General features: G+C 41.8%; 1 protein-coding gene across 7 annotated transcripts in view; it reads right to left on the bottom strand.

Annotated features, from left to right (window-relative positions):
• Nucleotides 1–16,929, bottom strand: part of Dys (Dystrophin) — a 178,441-nt gene that overhangs the window by 41,512 nt on the left and 120,000 nt on the right. For all 7 annotated transcript variants that reach the window (XM_041774457.2, XM_041774456.2, XM_041774467.2 and 4 more), the window contains one exon: nt 285–457. In XM_041774457.2, the coding sequence (XP_041630391.1) occupies nt 285–457 (173 nt within the window). The remainder of the gene's footprint in view (nt 1–284; nt 458–16,929) is intronic.

Raw genomic sequence — 16,929 nt, 5'->3', positions numbered from 1 at the left:
GTCCCCTCGACATCTCATGCCCGTTTAAGCACTGGGGCCGAAAAAAAAAGGAAAATGCATGGAGCTACTTTAATTCTATTCAGCAGATTTCAAGCATCCTCCGGCCACAGGGTCTCCACCCTCCTCGACAAACATGGCAGACCGACAACAAAAACCAGAACAGAACGCTTCTACCCTCAGCCGCCCTGCCCGAATCTCTCCTCTGGGCAAAGGCAAACAATTCCAGCAGTAACCAGGAGGGTGGAAAAAAAAGCTATAGGAAACAAGAAGCCGAAAGCACTTACCTGATTGCAATACTTTTCGATTTTAAATTATTCCAACGTTGATTCATTTCATCGAGGCGACGCTGCAGCATAACCGCATCCTCTTGCGAGGTGAGCGAACCCAAAAGTTTGCGGCCTGTGCCATCGAGACGATCGTAAACCACGCGATGGGTTTCAATTTCCGATTGTAGGTCCTGAAAAGAGCGGAAAAAATGGAAAATTGCGAAATGAGAACACGGCTCGCTTGTTGCAGGTGGGGTGAAAATGCTAATAAATTTGTGTGTTTGTAGTTGGAATTCATTTATAAAGCCGGCGAATTGGTGTTGGGGAAAAAATGGAACGTTGACTCCTAATAGGGGATTTTTCCCGAGGCGGAGGAGCCTCGTCCAGCGGAGTGACAAGTCCGAAAGCTCTCCATCTGGCCAATTATTAACCGCATCTGTCCCAGCTGCTCTTGCACCCACACCCGCCCGTCATGCCTGTCATATATATTCTGTGTTTCCTCCATTTCCCCACAGCCCCAGAGATCCTGTCGCGTGTCAGGTGTGGTGTTTGTCTCATGGACACAAAAAGGGCTTAAAAATTTTAGCTGGCTTTGGTTTTGTCTCAAAACTATTACTGTATGCGGATACCTAGGTTTTTTGTGTTTGTAAAGTCGTGAGTTACACAGTTATCCCATTGAAATTTACGTTTTTTATACCCAAAAATATTTCAGAAAGCTCTTTACCCAAATGAGATTTGTTCTGCCAGCTTTTATTGACTCTCCTCGCAGCACTCTCGCTGTTGGTGGTGTCCAACTAAAGCATTTGTTTAATTGTATTTCAGCTAATTTAATCAATCAATCACTCGCAAAATATACCAAATAAACTAATTAAAATTGGAATTAGGCAGCGGCGCACAACACATAAAATAATTGAAATGGTATCCCGAGAATCCATCCAGTTCTCTGCCATTTCTACTTTTTCCGAGAGCGTGTGTGGGTGTGTGCCCCTGCGAATGTGTGTGTGTGATTGTGTGTTTGCTAATTAAACCTTCATTAGGACGCTCGTTGGCTTTGTTGCAAGTAAACAAAAACAAGGAAATAAAAGGCAAGAAATCCCAGCCAGCGAAAGGACGACGACGAGCTCGGGTGTGCGAAATGAAGCTCCAATTAATTTGGCTTATGCATGTCACACACGCTCACACACCAGCACGCATGCACGCACACACACACAAGAGCGGGGGCGATTCAATTAATGCGCAAAAATTGTTTATACGTCAATAGAGCGGAAATGGGCCAAACAAAAACAAGTCGGAAGCTGGAACCGACTCTGGCGGGAAGAAAGGGGCAACAGCAACGCAACGCGCAGCAAAACACGAGGCATTTTTAATGAGGCCCAGCAGAAGCTGGAGCAGGAGCGGCAAGTGATGGAGTCCAGGATTTAAGCGGGCACATTAAGGAGTGGGGATCGCGACACATGAGCCAAAGCCGATTAAATCAATTAAAATGAGAAAATGCCAGCGGCGGACGCCGGAAAAGTGCCAGCAAAGCGGCAGTTTCCAGCACTAGTGAACGAAACGCATTCCCGGGTCATTATCGCAATGCCATGTGGCGTTGTGCCACGCCCCTACGGCCAAAGCAGGCACTCCTGCCTCAAAGCCCCTCCTAACTAATGCCGCTAATTTGTGCGACGAAAGACCACAATTTCCTGCATGAGGAAAGAGCTCTCTCTCTCCTTTACCGCTCATCTCCTGGCCTTACCTCTTCATGTGGCATGTGTGTTGGCCAGATGTCCTGTGCTCAAAAGTGAATAACGAACTAAATGGCTTTGAGCTTAGGGTTAAATACCACAGGCAGGTGAGGCACTGAATTAAGCTTATTTACATCTAAACCTAATTAAGTCGTTGCCCAAAAATTATCATTAGTTTTATTTACTAAAAAAGACAATAAATATTTGGCTTTATAACTTGAATTTCTATGAAACTTCCATTATTTTTATTTCATAAATTATTTTCTTTATTTCTGGAAACTCCTAGGGTATCAGTGGGTGATTTACCATTTAACCCTCTTGCTCTTGTTGAGTTTATTAATGGCAAATAAAAACGCGGCCATTTTCGGGACTCGCTTGTAATGGTAAGGGAGGACGACCAAGTGGTAGGGTCGTTCGGACCACGACCATTAGCCAGGGAAAAAGGCTTCGTGGCTGCGGGCGGACAAATGCAGCCGTAAGCTGCTCTTATGTGCCAGCGGCTATAAATATAGTGCGAGTGTGTGAGTGCACGAGTGTGCCTTTCCGACGCGCTTTTGTTGCCTCATTTTTCACATTTCCGTTGCTTGTCCTTGCCAAGTCACGACATGGACCAACTAATACATCTACAAGAGCTTACGGGGATCCCACTATAACTTTATATAAACATGTACTTGTGTATACTTGTATATATGTATTGTATATAGGGGAGCATTTGTCACTGTGTGAGTGCATTTTGCCGTTTAAAGCGCCAATTAAGTAAATGCCAAGCTCTCCTTGGTCTGACCACAGCATTTACAGAGAGAGAAAATATATTAAATGCTGAAACTAAAGTCTACATACTGAAGCCTCTATTGGACTGTATTTTTATTACTATGAAATCGAATTGAAACGTTAGTCTGGCTGATCTGCTCATACAAGAGCAAAAAGATACCTCTTTCTATATAATACAATTGTTCCTTTTGTTTCTCCTTGTGCCAATTTAATGAAAAATGTACAGTGGGAGAGTGTCCAACTGCTTACCTCCTCCATCTAAACCAAAACTCCAAGGCTACTTTATGGCAATCTGCACATAATTACGCCTCAAATGGGTAAAGTTATGGCAGCGTTAAGCAGAGTTAAAGTGTCCAGAATTTAAGCTGGTTAAAGCAAGATATATGTAAAGAAATACAAATTTAAACAGGAGACAACCAAAAGTAAACCGCATAAAGGTATTTAATCAAATTCGGAATTCGCTCTAAAGCATCCATCACTGCAGTAATTCATGCGATTGAGCCACTCGAGACGCGACTTCCCAAAATAATTTCCCCTATATAAATTCATAAGGAAAATTATGCGCATCATCTCACACAGCCACACGCGAGGTAAGCACCCAGTGCGTATGATGATGGTGCAGGGAAAAAGGCGATGAGACCCACAAGATGTCTGCATGAATTTGAAATCAAATTTTTTGAAAGCAACCAAAAATACCTACGGGTGTTATTTGCTGTTTTTGCTCTTCAGTTTTTTTGTTGTGTTTTCTGTTGGCTGTACTTTGATTGTTCGCTGAGCGAAGGAGACAGGCAATGTAAATAAAATGAAAATGCGTTTATAAGACGCCTCATAAATATATTAGGGGCACATAATAAACACATCAGCAAGTGATGTCGGCGCGGCGCCAGTGACGAATGCTCACTTGGCCAGGCCGGGCCAGGACCTCGCATGCTCGTGCCTCGCATTCAACCCCCGGGAAAACCTGTCAAGTGGTCCTCACAAGGGGCGTTCGAGCATTACTGACAGCCATAACCCCAGTCCCATTCCCAGTTCCAGTCCCAGTCCCCGTCCCATACTCATTCCCCATCGGGCGAAACAAAAATGACAACAAATTTAAACAGGGGACCTTATCCTCTCCAGCAGCTGCTGAAACTGCCATTGTAGCATTTTACATATTTTAGCCAGCCCCTGTTAACATCCGTGTAAATCCTTTATGGCCAAACTGTGAGCTGGAGTCACAGGGGTAGCTGGAGGCGGGAATTCGATTTGGTTGTATCAGGCTGTTTGGCTGCTCCCCACGTTGCTTATTTATTCGATTATGTTTATTTCTTGTTATATCATTTTGAGCGATGTGTCAGAGCAAATGTTCTATAAACATTTCACTTTTTTCGTTCTTTTTATGCCGGAGGAATTTGTAAAGTGGAGCTGGGAGAGGAAAATTCGGTTTCCAGGTCAACGGAAAAACATACAAGTTTTCCTTGAATTTAAGCCAATGATGTGACGAGGGATTACTTTTGCAGGAGTCTCAAACTTGCGTATAGTAAATTATTGTTGAATATATTGTTTTAAACATCAGTTGCTAGAATCTTTTGTATAAGATTTCTTCAAGTAGTTCCAGACCGCTGGGCTTAAGTTTAAGAATGGTTCTTCTTTTCCCAATGCCTGGCACTTATCCCCCTTCAAAACTTTGCTTTTGCTTACTTTGGCAAGTTTCTCCAAATATGACTAAGTTCAGAGATGCTTAGAGGAGCCAAACCAAGCAGTTAGAGAGTTGGAAACGACCCACAGATACCCACTAGAGTATATTTACTATAAAAACTATAAGGAGAAAGAGAAAAGCAAACTGTTTGCTTATTCTAAAAGACATGCACATAATGATTATTCTATTTTTGCACCTCTCTTTGATTATTACCCCGAAACACACAACCCTTAAACTTTAGAGACTGCTGAGTACAACAACCAAAAGTTGAGCCATCAAATGCAGACGGCAAAATCAGAAATCAGAAATGCATAAAGCCATGCCAAGGAGAGAATATGAGCTTCAATTTATCCGCATGCAATATTAACTTGGCTGCACTTGCCTTTGACTTATCTGCAGAGTTTACGCTGCACTGAGCAAATAGAGAGGACTGCGTATAATCAGGTAACAAACCAGGTTAGCAAGCGGTTGCCGCAGACTCCTCTGGCCAAAAGGGGATTCGAGTCGCAATCAATGTGGCGGCGGTTTTTCCCCATTTTCCATTTTTTTTTTTGTTTCCTCCTCTAAGCTGCTGACAGCAAATGCCAAGCCGGGAAAAGGGGAACAGGCAGGGGTGTGAGACTGGACCGAAACCGAAGTTAAATGTCCTGGGTTTCCCTGGCTGCCTGGCTATCTCGGCTGGACCCAACTCCTGTGGCTGCCAACGCTCTAGCTCCTGCTCCGCCGGATGCTGTGCTGACCATATTATTAGACACCCACATATGCGGGGTGGACTTTGGGTCCGGGCTGGACCAAATCCTCTGGCAGTGCTCTGTGTCAGCTTTAATTCACTTCTGGACACAGAAAGGCAAATATCCTTGGCTCTCTCGTTTTTTATCCTCAGCCACATTGCGCTTATAATCCTTTTCGTCTCCTCCTGGACTCCGTAGGCGGCTCAAGTTTACGGCTCGGGGGGTTTTCCAAGCTCCGGTGTTATTTTCCCCTTTCCCGGAACGGTTTTTTTTCCTTTTTGGTGACCTGAACTGTGCTACCTTTATTGTTTCGGGTTCTCCTTCGGCTCATTGCTGTTGTTTCTTTTTATGTCAGGCTTTGTATTTCGTATTCAAAGCATCTTTTTCAGCTCGTTATGTGCTCGGGGATCTGCTCCTTCTCCCCAACTGTCACTCTTCCTTTTTTTTTGTGTGAGTATTTCTTTAAAAGAAATATGTACAGCATGTGTCAGCTTAAATCAACTTGCATGATGTTTTCTAACAATTTGCTAATACAATAAATACCATAAACGTTGAGCATGAATTCCGTTTTAGTCAGTTTCTTGTGTAAAAATTATTCTATTTATTTAAACATTTTTGTTTTAGTTGGTGTAAGATAGAATAATTTCTAAGACTGCTCTCCTGCTTTCCTTTTCATGTCTTTTTTCCCCCCAACTATCTATTCGCCGAGGTCCAGCTGGGAGCTGATGCTCCTCGCTGAGAATCGTTTGTCAGGCAGGTGCGAGGGGCAGGCGCCTGCCTTGTCTCAGTGGGTTTCTTCATTTGGCTTCTATTTCCATCTCGGTCGCAGTCTTAGTGCGTGTCAGACTGTTAAGCTGCTATAACAATCGCCTCCCCCTGGCCGTTCACTCGCCTCGCCTTTGCATATTGTTACTCCTGTTTTGCTGCCGTTGTTTCTCCACCTGTCTAGGCGCAAAGGGAAAAAAATATATAACACAACGACACAAAAACCTTTTGCCATTATTTCGCGAGCTTTGCACGTACACTCGGCCACCTTTTGGCCTGTCGTGGCTGGGGGTTGGCAGTGGAATTGGTTAGAGCGGCATTGTTTTCCCACAGCCTCCTGCAGACGCCCCCTCGCCCCCTCGGCCCCTTGGCCCCCTTGCGCCCCTTCACTGGCCATTAACCCAAATCCCACGAGTGGCAGTTGTTATGTGTGTGTGCCTCGCTGACTTTAGCGGAAAGTTCAACGTTCAGTCATAAATAAAAAATACAAATTCCTTCGCCTCTGCGCTGGTCGCTTTTTTAAATGCATATTAATCATACGCCGTGTTTGCCGCCCCGCATTTCAATTGGCCAAAAGTTGACGTTTCCATCCCCATCTCCATCTTCTTTTTGTATTTTTTTAATTTTTAAATGCGCACATATTTCACTGCTATTAATTAATTTAAAATAGTTGCTGCAACTCCCGCAATTTATGTTAGCAATTCATAAAATGTCCAGAACAAAAATACGAATAAACGTATGTACATGCAAATTAAAAGCAGCGAAAAACATATTTTAATTAAGAAATGTTTGGCGAGCATGAAAAATGTGGTCCAGCTGCTGGCCATAAAATGTGTGTGGAAAGTTCAAGGTCGGCGAGTGCAACAACAAAGTGGGAGGTCCTTATGAACTCGTAGAATAAATGTTAAACATAATTTTATATTGCAATTCTGTCAAGAGAGGACATATTCCACTGCTAACAACAAATTATATTTCACGCTTTCAACCCCCAATAAATATAGGAGAACCAATTGATACTCGTTTTATTTGCAAAACAAGTTGGAAGCTCCTTTCTGGCTTTGACAAAGTAAGCCTTCTGAATTTCTTCGTCCTTTTCGCGCCTTTTAAACTGTCAGCTCTGGCAAACAATGCAAATTCAGTGCGATTTAGATGTGCAAATATGTAAATTGGAATTTTATAGAGAGACAAACGCCCAGGAAGAATGCCGGGGACGCCAAATGGAACTCTGTTTGCCAACGAAATTTGCTTGCCGCGTTGGCGAATATTTAACAGGGCTAACAAAGGACCCCAAACACACACACATAATTGGCACGTTGGCCAAGCCAGCTGGCATCAAAAATAAAGCCAAAACTGCATATGTAGCGAATCAAGGGAAGTGGAGTCAAACACTCGCTGCGCCAAATGAAATGACATTTGCATTGAGCATTTCAAGTATCCAAATTTTGTCTAAAGAAATGGCAGGCCACAGTCGGTTTTTGCTTGTTTTTCTGCATAGCAAAAACGAGCAGCTAAAAAAACGTTCATTAAAATTCATAAAAGAAAGTAAAGTAAAGGCAAAGAACTCGCGGAAAACAAGTACAAGGAAAGTACGGAGAATCGCAGACGAATGCGAGAAAAATAAATTGAAATAAAATTTACGTAAACAAAATTTCTGTGGCCGCGTTATAATTGCGCAACTGTGGCGCATCCTTCCCATCCTCAGCCATGATAATAAAATTCCGTCAAGACATGACTTTGCCAAAAAAAAAAAAAAAAAAAAAAATAAACGAAAAAGTAAACCAACCAAAGCGAAAAAAGAAGTAAAATAATTGAGAAATTTTTACTGTGGGCGTTGGGCCAAATGTGCAAATTGCTGGGCACATCCATATGTTAACTTCGAGTCTGCGCCAGCATAAATATTTGTGTGTCCTATTCCGAGGCAGAAATCCCACATATGAGAATATCTGCTCGTAATCCTCGGCAAATTAGGATTTAATGAATGTTATCCCGCGACTTTTCTCTAAGTACGAGGCACTTAGGAATGTGAACAGCGGGATTCAATTGTAACGCAACATTTTTAAGTATCTGTAAATGACAAAGAGGGAACTTCTCTACGACAATGCTTATATAAATTCATAGAAACCTTTATGGTCTCTGAATATCATTTGATTTTGAAATATTAAAACTTGTATCTTGTAGATTTTACCTTCTTTAAAATTACTTAATTAATTCAACTAAAAAAGGGGCATCAAGTCCTTAGAACTAACTCTCCTCCCTTGGTTAGCTCTTCCTGCTAAACAAAAGCCCCTCGGAACTTGGCCCCACTTGATCTCAAACATTTCAGATATCTGGTGACACTGTTGGCCCCCGAATGAGTAAGCACCGAAAACTGCACAGACAGCAAGTTTAATTTGTTTATTAAAACTTAAACGAGCTTTGTGCGCTCGGCGGCCTGAATGGGGTGGCAAAAGGCGTTGGCAGGGCTCCTAACACAGGGCATGGCAGGAGCAGGAGCACGAGTCGAGGCAACTAGAGAATTCGTCTCGAGTTAGTTGGCCTGGTAAGCTCATCATCAGCAGCCCGATCCGATGGCGGCGACGACACTTTTTAAACTACTTAAACTTTGGTGTGCTGGGTCTGATTCCCTCATTCGGGTATTCCTTCCCTTTCGTCCCCCGTCTGGGCCTGTTTTGACCTATGTAAACTGAAACTCATACGGTGTCCCTGTGTCTCTGGCTCAGCATTTAACCAGCTGGGCTGGTTTCTTTCTCTTTGTGGCGTTTTTTTTCCGAGCTCAGCAACGTGAAAGTTTGCACACGATGACGAGATCTGCTGGGGACTTTTCAAATTAGTCGTAATAAATAATTAAGCATATCACATGCATATTTTGTTTGCCGAAAAGGGATGCGAGCGGCAAGGGGGCAACCTGGTAAATTGCAGTTTATATTTGCCCGTACTTTTCCCTTTTGCGAGGAAAAGTTTTTGCGGCTGGGTAAATAATTTGAGGTCGGTGAATGGGGCTGAGAACGGAAAGGAGCTGGCAGTTAACAGGGCCTAAATGAGGTAAAATCAGAGTATTAAAGGGTTTAAATGCAAGCTGATCAAGTTTATTAATAACTTTTATGCATAAATCTTTTACAATTTGCTGTTATAATTTTTCCTGTAATAGCAATATACCAATTTAATTTCCTCGTTTGAGCCAGCTCTCTAAACGTCGGCAGAATAATGAAAACAAACTGAACTGGCCGAAAGCCAGGGGATTGGCCAGTGAGCAAACGGAGCAGGAAAGTAGCCTGAGCAGAACCGACCGCATTTTAACTGGCTTCGTGATGAAGATGACAGCAAAGTCACGTAGTGGCAACAGTCAGTGCCACATTAAGTAGCATGCAAACAGCAGCAGAGGCAGCGGCAGGAAGTCAAAGGAAGGACAATAACAGATATTGAAAGCCGGCCCATGGCACAGGCAGACAGGAGCAACAGAGGGAAACCGAGCAGGACACTTGACCCAAGGGACGGCCAAATGCAACTAGTTGGAGCCAGTACATCAGGCTCAGTCAGCCAGTCCGTCTGTCCGTCCGTCCTGTTGGGAAAAGCCAGAACGCAACAAAGCAAAACAACCGAAAACATTTCAATTTTCTTGACGACTGCTGCCGGACAAAATAATAAAAATCAACCATGGTCAAGTGAGCAAATTGGCCAAATGAAAACGATGTAATGAACTAAGCCAAAGTGCATGAGCCAATGAAGGAATGGAGGAGCCAGAAGGACGCACTGCTCGATGCATACTCAATTGAGATATCGGGGAGGAGGGAATTCTCCGGATCGGATGTTTACTTATTGGGATGCGAGTCAGTTGCCAAGTGAATTGATGTAAGGAAGGGAAGGGGACTGTAAATCCACAGTTTACTGGGTCAAAAGCATGTCAAAATGTGTCAGTTTTAACTTGGCTTTGTAATGGAATTTAATACATGAATATTTTTTTAGAAAGTTGCAAATCAATTCAGATAAGGAATGCAAACGACCTCTAAAAATGTCTCATCTGTATGCATTATAACAATTCAATAAACATTAGAATTTTTCATTATTTTTTAAATAAGTATTATTTCTATTTAATAATTGTTTCAGTTTTGTGTCATAACAAATGTTGATTAATAATTACGTAGTTATTTAATGATTTTTCGTATCGCAGAGATTAACAAATTGCAACTCAAATTTCAATTATAACAAGTTTGGCCCGAATTGAGGTCAGGCCACGTTATTAGCCATGCCCTGCAGGGCCAATTCGTTGTGTCAATTAAATGTTATAACAATATTTTCATAGCTTACTTATTCCGGCGGTCAGTTATCAAATATGTACGGCACATTAAACTCACGTTAATTTGCTTTTGTGGCATCACAAACTCACATTCATTCGCATTCGGATTTGCATATTGCGATATAATTTATTAATTACCCGCATGCAATTACCATTTTGCGCACAATTAATTTGAATTCTTTGTTCGCGATTGTTTTATGTGGAGTTTTTCTAGACACTCTTCATGGAAATGAAAGTCCAGCTGGGCTGGACATGTATGTGCGCTTTGTAAATCCTTATTTTTTCCATGTCCTCTTGTTTTATTTTATTTTACGCTTTAAATTTCCGCCAGGCCTCATAATCGTTTTTCCCTTTATTTTATTTTTTGTTTTTCCCGTTCTTTTGTTCAGTTCCAAAGCTGCATTCGCTTTGCATAACTAATTAAAGTTTGTTGGCGCTTTTCATGCGCCATTTCTCAGTTTTCTGTGGAGCAGCAGCAGCAGCAGCAGGATGGGGAAAAAGGAGCCAGAAATTATTATGACATGAAAAAGGCGTTAGCCCTACTCAAAGCCACGCCCCTGCCAGAGTTTGGGTAAGCGCAAAAAAAGAGAGAAGGAGCTGTGTAGGAGAGATACTGACTGACATTAATTAGAAGCTACAGCTGCCAGCTATATAGGTTGGCATTATGTGCCTTTATTTTCCTCCCAACTGCAGCTGAGGCTTCCCTGGCGGAGTTGAAGAAGTGCGCCGAGCTGAACTGCAGACGGCGGAGTTAAATTAAGGTCAGGTTTTCCAGGGTAAGAAGTTCTTTAATTGCCACTAATAAATATTTTAATGTTTTCTTGTAATATCTAGTCCAATAGGTTTGCAATACTAAAGGTTATTCTTGAAAAATGCAAGAAATTGAATGAGAAATATTTGTAAATGATTTATGTGAAAATTAGTCCTTTAAAAACCCTTTCACCATATACCTTTCATATTCAATTGGATCAGGCTCCTTTTTTCACCCAATTATAGGAAAAAAGTTCACCTTAACCTAGGGGAAGGAACATCGTACTATCATAAAAACAGCTAGCAAACACAGAAAAAACACAGGGAGAAAAAAGAACAGGTAAACTTTTAACAAATTATCAACGCACTGTAATGAAACTTTTCGCCGGTGAAACTTTCTGCGGCAACTCTCACACTCCCCTGTAGTTATGTACACATACATTTGGGACTTGCACACGTGAGTGCAATTATGTAATACAAATGGGTAATGAAAGTTTCAGACAACTTGAGCCCCCCTCTACCCTTCCAGCCGACAGACAATTAAAAAAAGGAAAGAGGAAAAACCACTGCGTGATGCTCCTTGGTCAAGAATAGAAAATAGTTAACAAAAAATGCCGACAAGCGGAAGGTAATTAAATTTATTAAAATAAATTGTCCCGAAGAGCGACTTAACTTTTAATGAAATGAGTGCATAATGAAGCAGGGTAAATAATGGAAAGGTTTTGAAAGTAGAGAAAAAAGAATTTCCAGCGAAAAAATGCAAGGAAAAAATGCTAAACGAAAGTGCGAAATTTTAAATTAAAAGCGTTATGGCTGGCTTGCAGTTCTAATGTATACAGGATGTTGGGTCACCCCTACATCCCCTCGCATTTCCCATTTTCATGGAGCCGAAGCATAAACAGAAAACGTAAGAAACAAAAAATACAGAAAATATTGTGGAAAAATTGAAAAAATATGTCATTGTGGCAAACGTTTGGTGCCAAGTGTGAAAAATGAGGGTAAATGTAGAGAAAGAGTTGGACAAGTCTGCATGGAGAGTATTTGCAGAGACTGTTGTTGTTGTTGTTCAGCAAGAAGCTGGCAATGGCTCGGAAAATATTTAACAAAAGCTTTTGCTCACTGGGGGTAATGGTTTCCACAGGAATCTTCAACTGAATTAAATAGGGAAGTTTTAAAAAAGCATTTAGAACGTAAGAGGTAAACCCATACTAAAAGCATAATATCTAAAAATATTCAACAAAAACTTAAATTAATGAATTATTCCATTCTGATTTATAACTCCATTAATTTCCTACACAAAATTAAAAACAATGTACAGCTTTAACATTACATCTCCTACATTTTTGTTAATATCACCACCCGCTTTAATAATTTGCTTGTCTTTCCAAATAATAAAAATAAATCAATGCCCTAAATGGCACCTCTGTCAACTTTTTGCCCACAAGTAAATAAAAGTAAATAAAAAAGCAAAGGAAAGCGGAGAGCAACACACTCCACGAGACTAAACAATAAACTGGAAGGGCAATAACGACAAACAAAGCCCGCAGACAGTCCATAAAAAATAAGCAAGCAAGCAGGAGGCTCGTCGCACATTAATAAAGTTGGTAACTTGTGGTTAACTTTACCCGTGAGTGTGCTTAAACATTATAAACAACAAACAAAAACGGCAAGAAAAACAACGGCTAAATAACATTTCAGGCGCCGCAAAAAGTATGCAACACGCACAGAGGCAATAAACCAAATTCAACCGCAGGAACAGGAACAGGGACATGGACAGGGGCTGGGGCTATAGAAAAGTTTTGCCAGCAAATTGCAAACTGATTTAAAATTAAGCAGAATTATTTGGTACAACCTGGGGAACTCCGGGTGGAAGGGAAGCCAAACACACGTAGCACAAATGAGCGTCATCAATCAAGTAAAAGCGGAAGGGAAAGGCTGGGGAAAGAAGGAAGAAAACTCAGCTGGCTCAGCCAAGGATAAAGGATAAGCAGCTAACTTAATTCCAGCGGGGCGGAAGTGTAATGGCGTGCTCTTGATTTCGCCACCGATTTCCTTTCTGCGTCGGAGGGGAACATCTGTGTGTCTCAGATGGTTGCAACTGGGGCAACTTTCTTACCAACATTGAGAGGAGAGAGCCGTCTCTCCCACAGTCATTATTCGGGGCAATCAATTATGTTGAAAAAACAATAAGCAAATTGGTGAGGCGGCTGGATGTCCCTTGATACAATGCGATCTACTCCTTTCATTTTCTGTGCTTTTTGTTGGCAGCCAAGTCCAGATTTTCGATTCCCTCTAAGCGATAAAGTTGTTTTCCCTAAGTGATGTGGCTCCTTTTTTCTGCTCTACAAAGCGCAAACAACAAACACAAATTCTAAGAAAACTTTAGTCTCCATCCCCCACTTTGTCAACTGCAGCTTCCACCGAGTTCCCCAGCTGTCTCAGCTGACTGTTTATATCGCAATTGCCTGTCTACTTGTGCTGCCACTTTGCTCTTTTCTCCCTCTCGTCTGTCTCTTTAGTCCTGGCTAATAAGAGTCCTTGCCCGATAACTTTACCCGGCCAAGTTTAGTTTATTTATTTGAAAATGATTTTTAGGGAGCAAGACTGAGAGGGAACCGCAGGTACTCGGAGTACTTTGAGTTTAATCATTTAAATTTCCCGTCGCTGTCATCATCATCATCAGCAGAAATCCACAATAACCGTTTTGAGGCTTTTAAGTTGGCAGTAAACGTCAGCGGATGTGCTTGGTAACTTTGCTTAAGTTTCCGCCTTTACAGATTTTTATAAGCTTCTAAGGGATTACTTTAAATTCTTTAATTATAATTTAAATTATAGTAATTTAGAAAGCTAGTGCATTCTGTTTTCGAGAAAACCTTGATTTAGCTTTGACTTATTAGTTACAGATGTGTCACAGCTTTAGGCTACAAACATAGTGCGCGCTGAGACGAAGCTGAAAATGAAGACGAAGCTGAAGACGAAAAACAGTGCAGAACAATTCATATGAATTCGCTCGCCCGCAAACATAGTGCGCGCTGAGACGAAGACGAAGATGAAGACGAAACGCAAGCGATCAGCTTCAAACGGAGCAGTACTGTTTTTAAAGACGAATCGCTTGCTATTTTGAGTTGTTCTTCTTCTTTTTTTTACATTTTAGGGGAAAAACTGGAATTTTTAGGGGAAAATTTCAACTTTTTGAGATAGGGGGAGAGCCAAATTTTCATTTGGCAACACTGCAATTTACTTGTGACTTGCGATTTTCCTGAAGCACATGTTTTGTATAAATGTCTATAATAAATGATGAATTAATTGCAGCCGTTTTTAAAAAACAATGTTTATGGGACCAGCAGAATAAACTATACTACAATAGGCATATTGTGGACCAGAATTGGAATGATATTTCAAAGGAATTGGATGTTGATGAGAAATCCATAGCGACTAACATCACAAAATCGCAACAAATTCGTCTTCCACTATGCAACCTATTAGCTTACTCGCATCGCAAGCAATTCGTCTTCAGCTTCGTCTTAATTTTCAGCTTCGTCTCAGCGTGCACTATGTTTGTAGCCTTATTTTCTTAAGCTTTTGTTTGAATTTGATTAATAAAAGTATTTACATGTTCGATTTATTCTTAATGTAATCACCATACACTTCTTTTTTCTTCGCCAAACTAAGACCTTCGATGTGACACTCTTTTCCCAAAGTCTTGTCACTGCTCTAACGCGTATTTAAGTGGGCTAGTTACACACACAGAGCCAGCGACAGAGTGGCTGAAATCAAAGTTAAGCCCCTTGCCAGATGAAGTCGACAAGGCCCGGGCGCTTAATGTGATGCGGTTAGGGCAGGGTCGCTGGGATTTGCCACACTAAAGCCTCGAGAAAGTTTCTTGGCTTTTTTTTTCGCTTCTTTTCCGCAGGGGAGTCACTACTTTTGCAGCCCCACGAAAAGCGGATCAAAATGAGGCATGCCTAGGAGAAAGGGGGCAGAACACTCGCAAGGCTAAGTCAAAAATCTAGTTGGCAAATACTTTCGGCACTCAGAGCGAGTGTGTGGGATAAGCCGCCCCGAAGTAGACTCCCAACTAGACGCGACAATCAACATGCCACCATGTGTTCCCTCCTGCTGCTCCCCACACTTGCCAAGAATTATGCTCATAACTTTTACATCTACTCGGAGCCCCGCCCAGCATCTTCAGACCCGAGGCGCTTCATTATTTGCACAATAGTTTTGTGAAATAAATTTCAGCAACTTGCTGTTTATTGTTATGCAGAGAAAGAGAGCGGAGCTGGTTCGAGTCTCGTGGCTGCCTCATAACTTGTTATTGTCGCTGTTAACATGTTGTATCTGCGAGATACTTTCTGTCTCTGTGTGTTGCGTGCTCCTTTCGCCTGCGAGTCCTTCTTACTTTTATTTCTTGGGTAATTTGTCATTGTTGGCAGCACCTACACACACACACACACATCCAGATACAGATCCTAATACATAGATTCACCCTGGAGTGTGTCTGTCGCCTGTGAGGAAGATTTCGTCCAGCACCTCTCACTCCCCATCGGTCCCTCTCATAATTTATGTGCCTTGCACTCTGCGCTCTATTTAATCGCCTTTAAATATGATTTAGCATTGGGAAAAGAGCCAAGCAGTGAATACCACTGAGTTATGGCTGAGCTCTGGTTATAAGAAATAGTCCCTTACAGTTGATAGTCAAAGTTTTAACGACGCAGAGACCACAGGACATCAAGACAATTTGACAGAGTGTTTTACTGCTCGAGATATCCTAGCAGGAAGTTTAAAATTATTAAAGAAAATTACCTAAAGTTCTACCTACATAAAAAACAACTGATACATCTGTTAGATCCAACCTTTGTGCTCATGATTTTGCAGTAATCTTGCATAACTTTTTTCGACCAAAGTTAACTGGAAGCCTTAAGCTCCAAGCCCATGGCATTAGAAATTCCCTCGACCACCTTTTAAATATTTACAGAAATCTTTTGCTCTACTATTTTTTCTATAAAACCTTTTTGGGGATTTAGCCCCGAGAGCTGCTGTCATTTTGATTATTGATTTTCACACGGCAAAAAATAGAAGTATATATTTTTCCAACCTGTCGAAATAAATAAATGTGCAGCACACAAGACTGAAAATCAAGTCGACAGCCAGAAGCCGCAAAAAGGGAAAACTACAGGAAAACTTTGGCACAGCAACAACAACAGCTTGGCTGGGAATTTATCGGGTCGAGGGGGTGGCTGGGAGTGCATATCTATTGTGTGGCATTTACAAGCAATTGAAGTGTGGCAAGCATCATGTAAGAGAGATAATGTTGTTTGTCCTTGGCAGAATAGTTTTCCTTATTCGGGCCAAGAACCCTTTTTCGCCTGTGGTGGGGTAGTAAGAGGACTGAGGGCGATAAGAGATAAGAAAGGCCAGAAAAGGGAGTACAATTTGTTGCCGGGCTGGAAATTCTTTAAATATTAAAATCTTGATTAAGTTAAATGCGCATTTGGGTCCCACACAACCGCAGGAAAATCTGTTCCAGCTCCGACCACACATATTTCTTGGCCCAGTCCTCGGCCTTGGGTCTGTGCAGTAAAGTTTAACAATTTTACGCACGATTTGGGAGTACTCCGCCGCAGAGGAGCTGTTTTTTAGCCGGCGAACATTTTCATAATTGCTTAGCCGAGAGTCGTCGGCGACGGCCCACATCAATTTTCATTTGGCAGGGGCGGCAGCAAGGGAAAGCGGAGAAAAGCGGAAAAGGCGGAATTGAATTACATCTTTGCCCTTTCACACTTGGCGGGAGCCAATAAAAAAACTTTTGATGCTTCAATTAGCAGCTGGCTAGCCAGCCAAGTGAGAAAACAAACAATTATGCCCTAATTGAGCCCACATTTCTCAAGAATCCCATTCTCGTCCTGTCCCAGGATGGGAATTTTCCCGCCTCGTCCCCACATTC

Source organism: Drosophila kikkawai, chromosome 3R, assembly GCF_030179895.1.
Source record: "Drosophila kikkawai strain 14028-0561.14 chromosome 3R, DkikHiC1v2, whole genome shotgun sequence".
Taxonomy (NCBI): Eukaryota; Metazoa; Arthropoda; class Insecta; order Diptera; family Drosophilidae; genus Drosophila; species Drosophila kikkawai.
The sequence above is the reverse complement of the archived record's forward strand: the minus strand, read 5'-3'. Positions and strand labels throughout refer to the sequence as shown.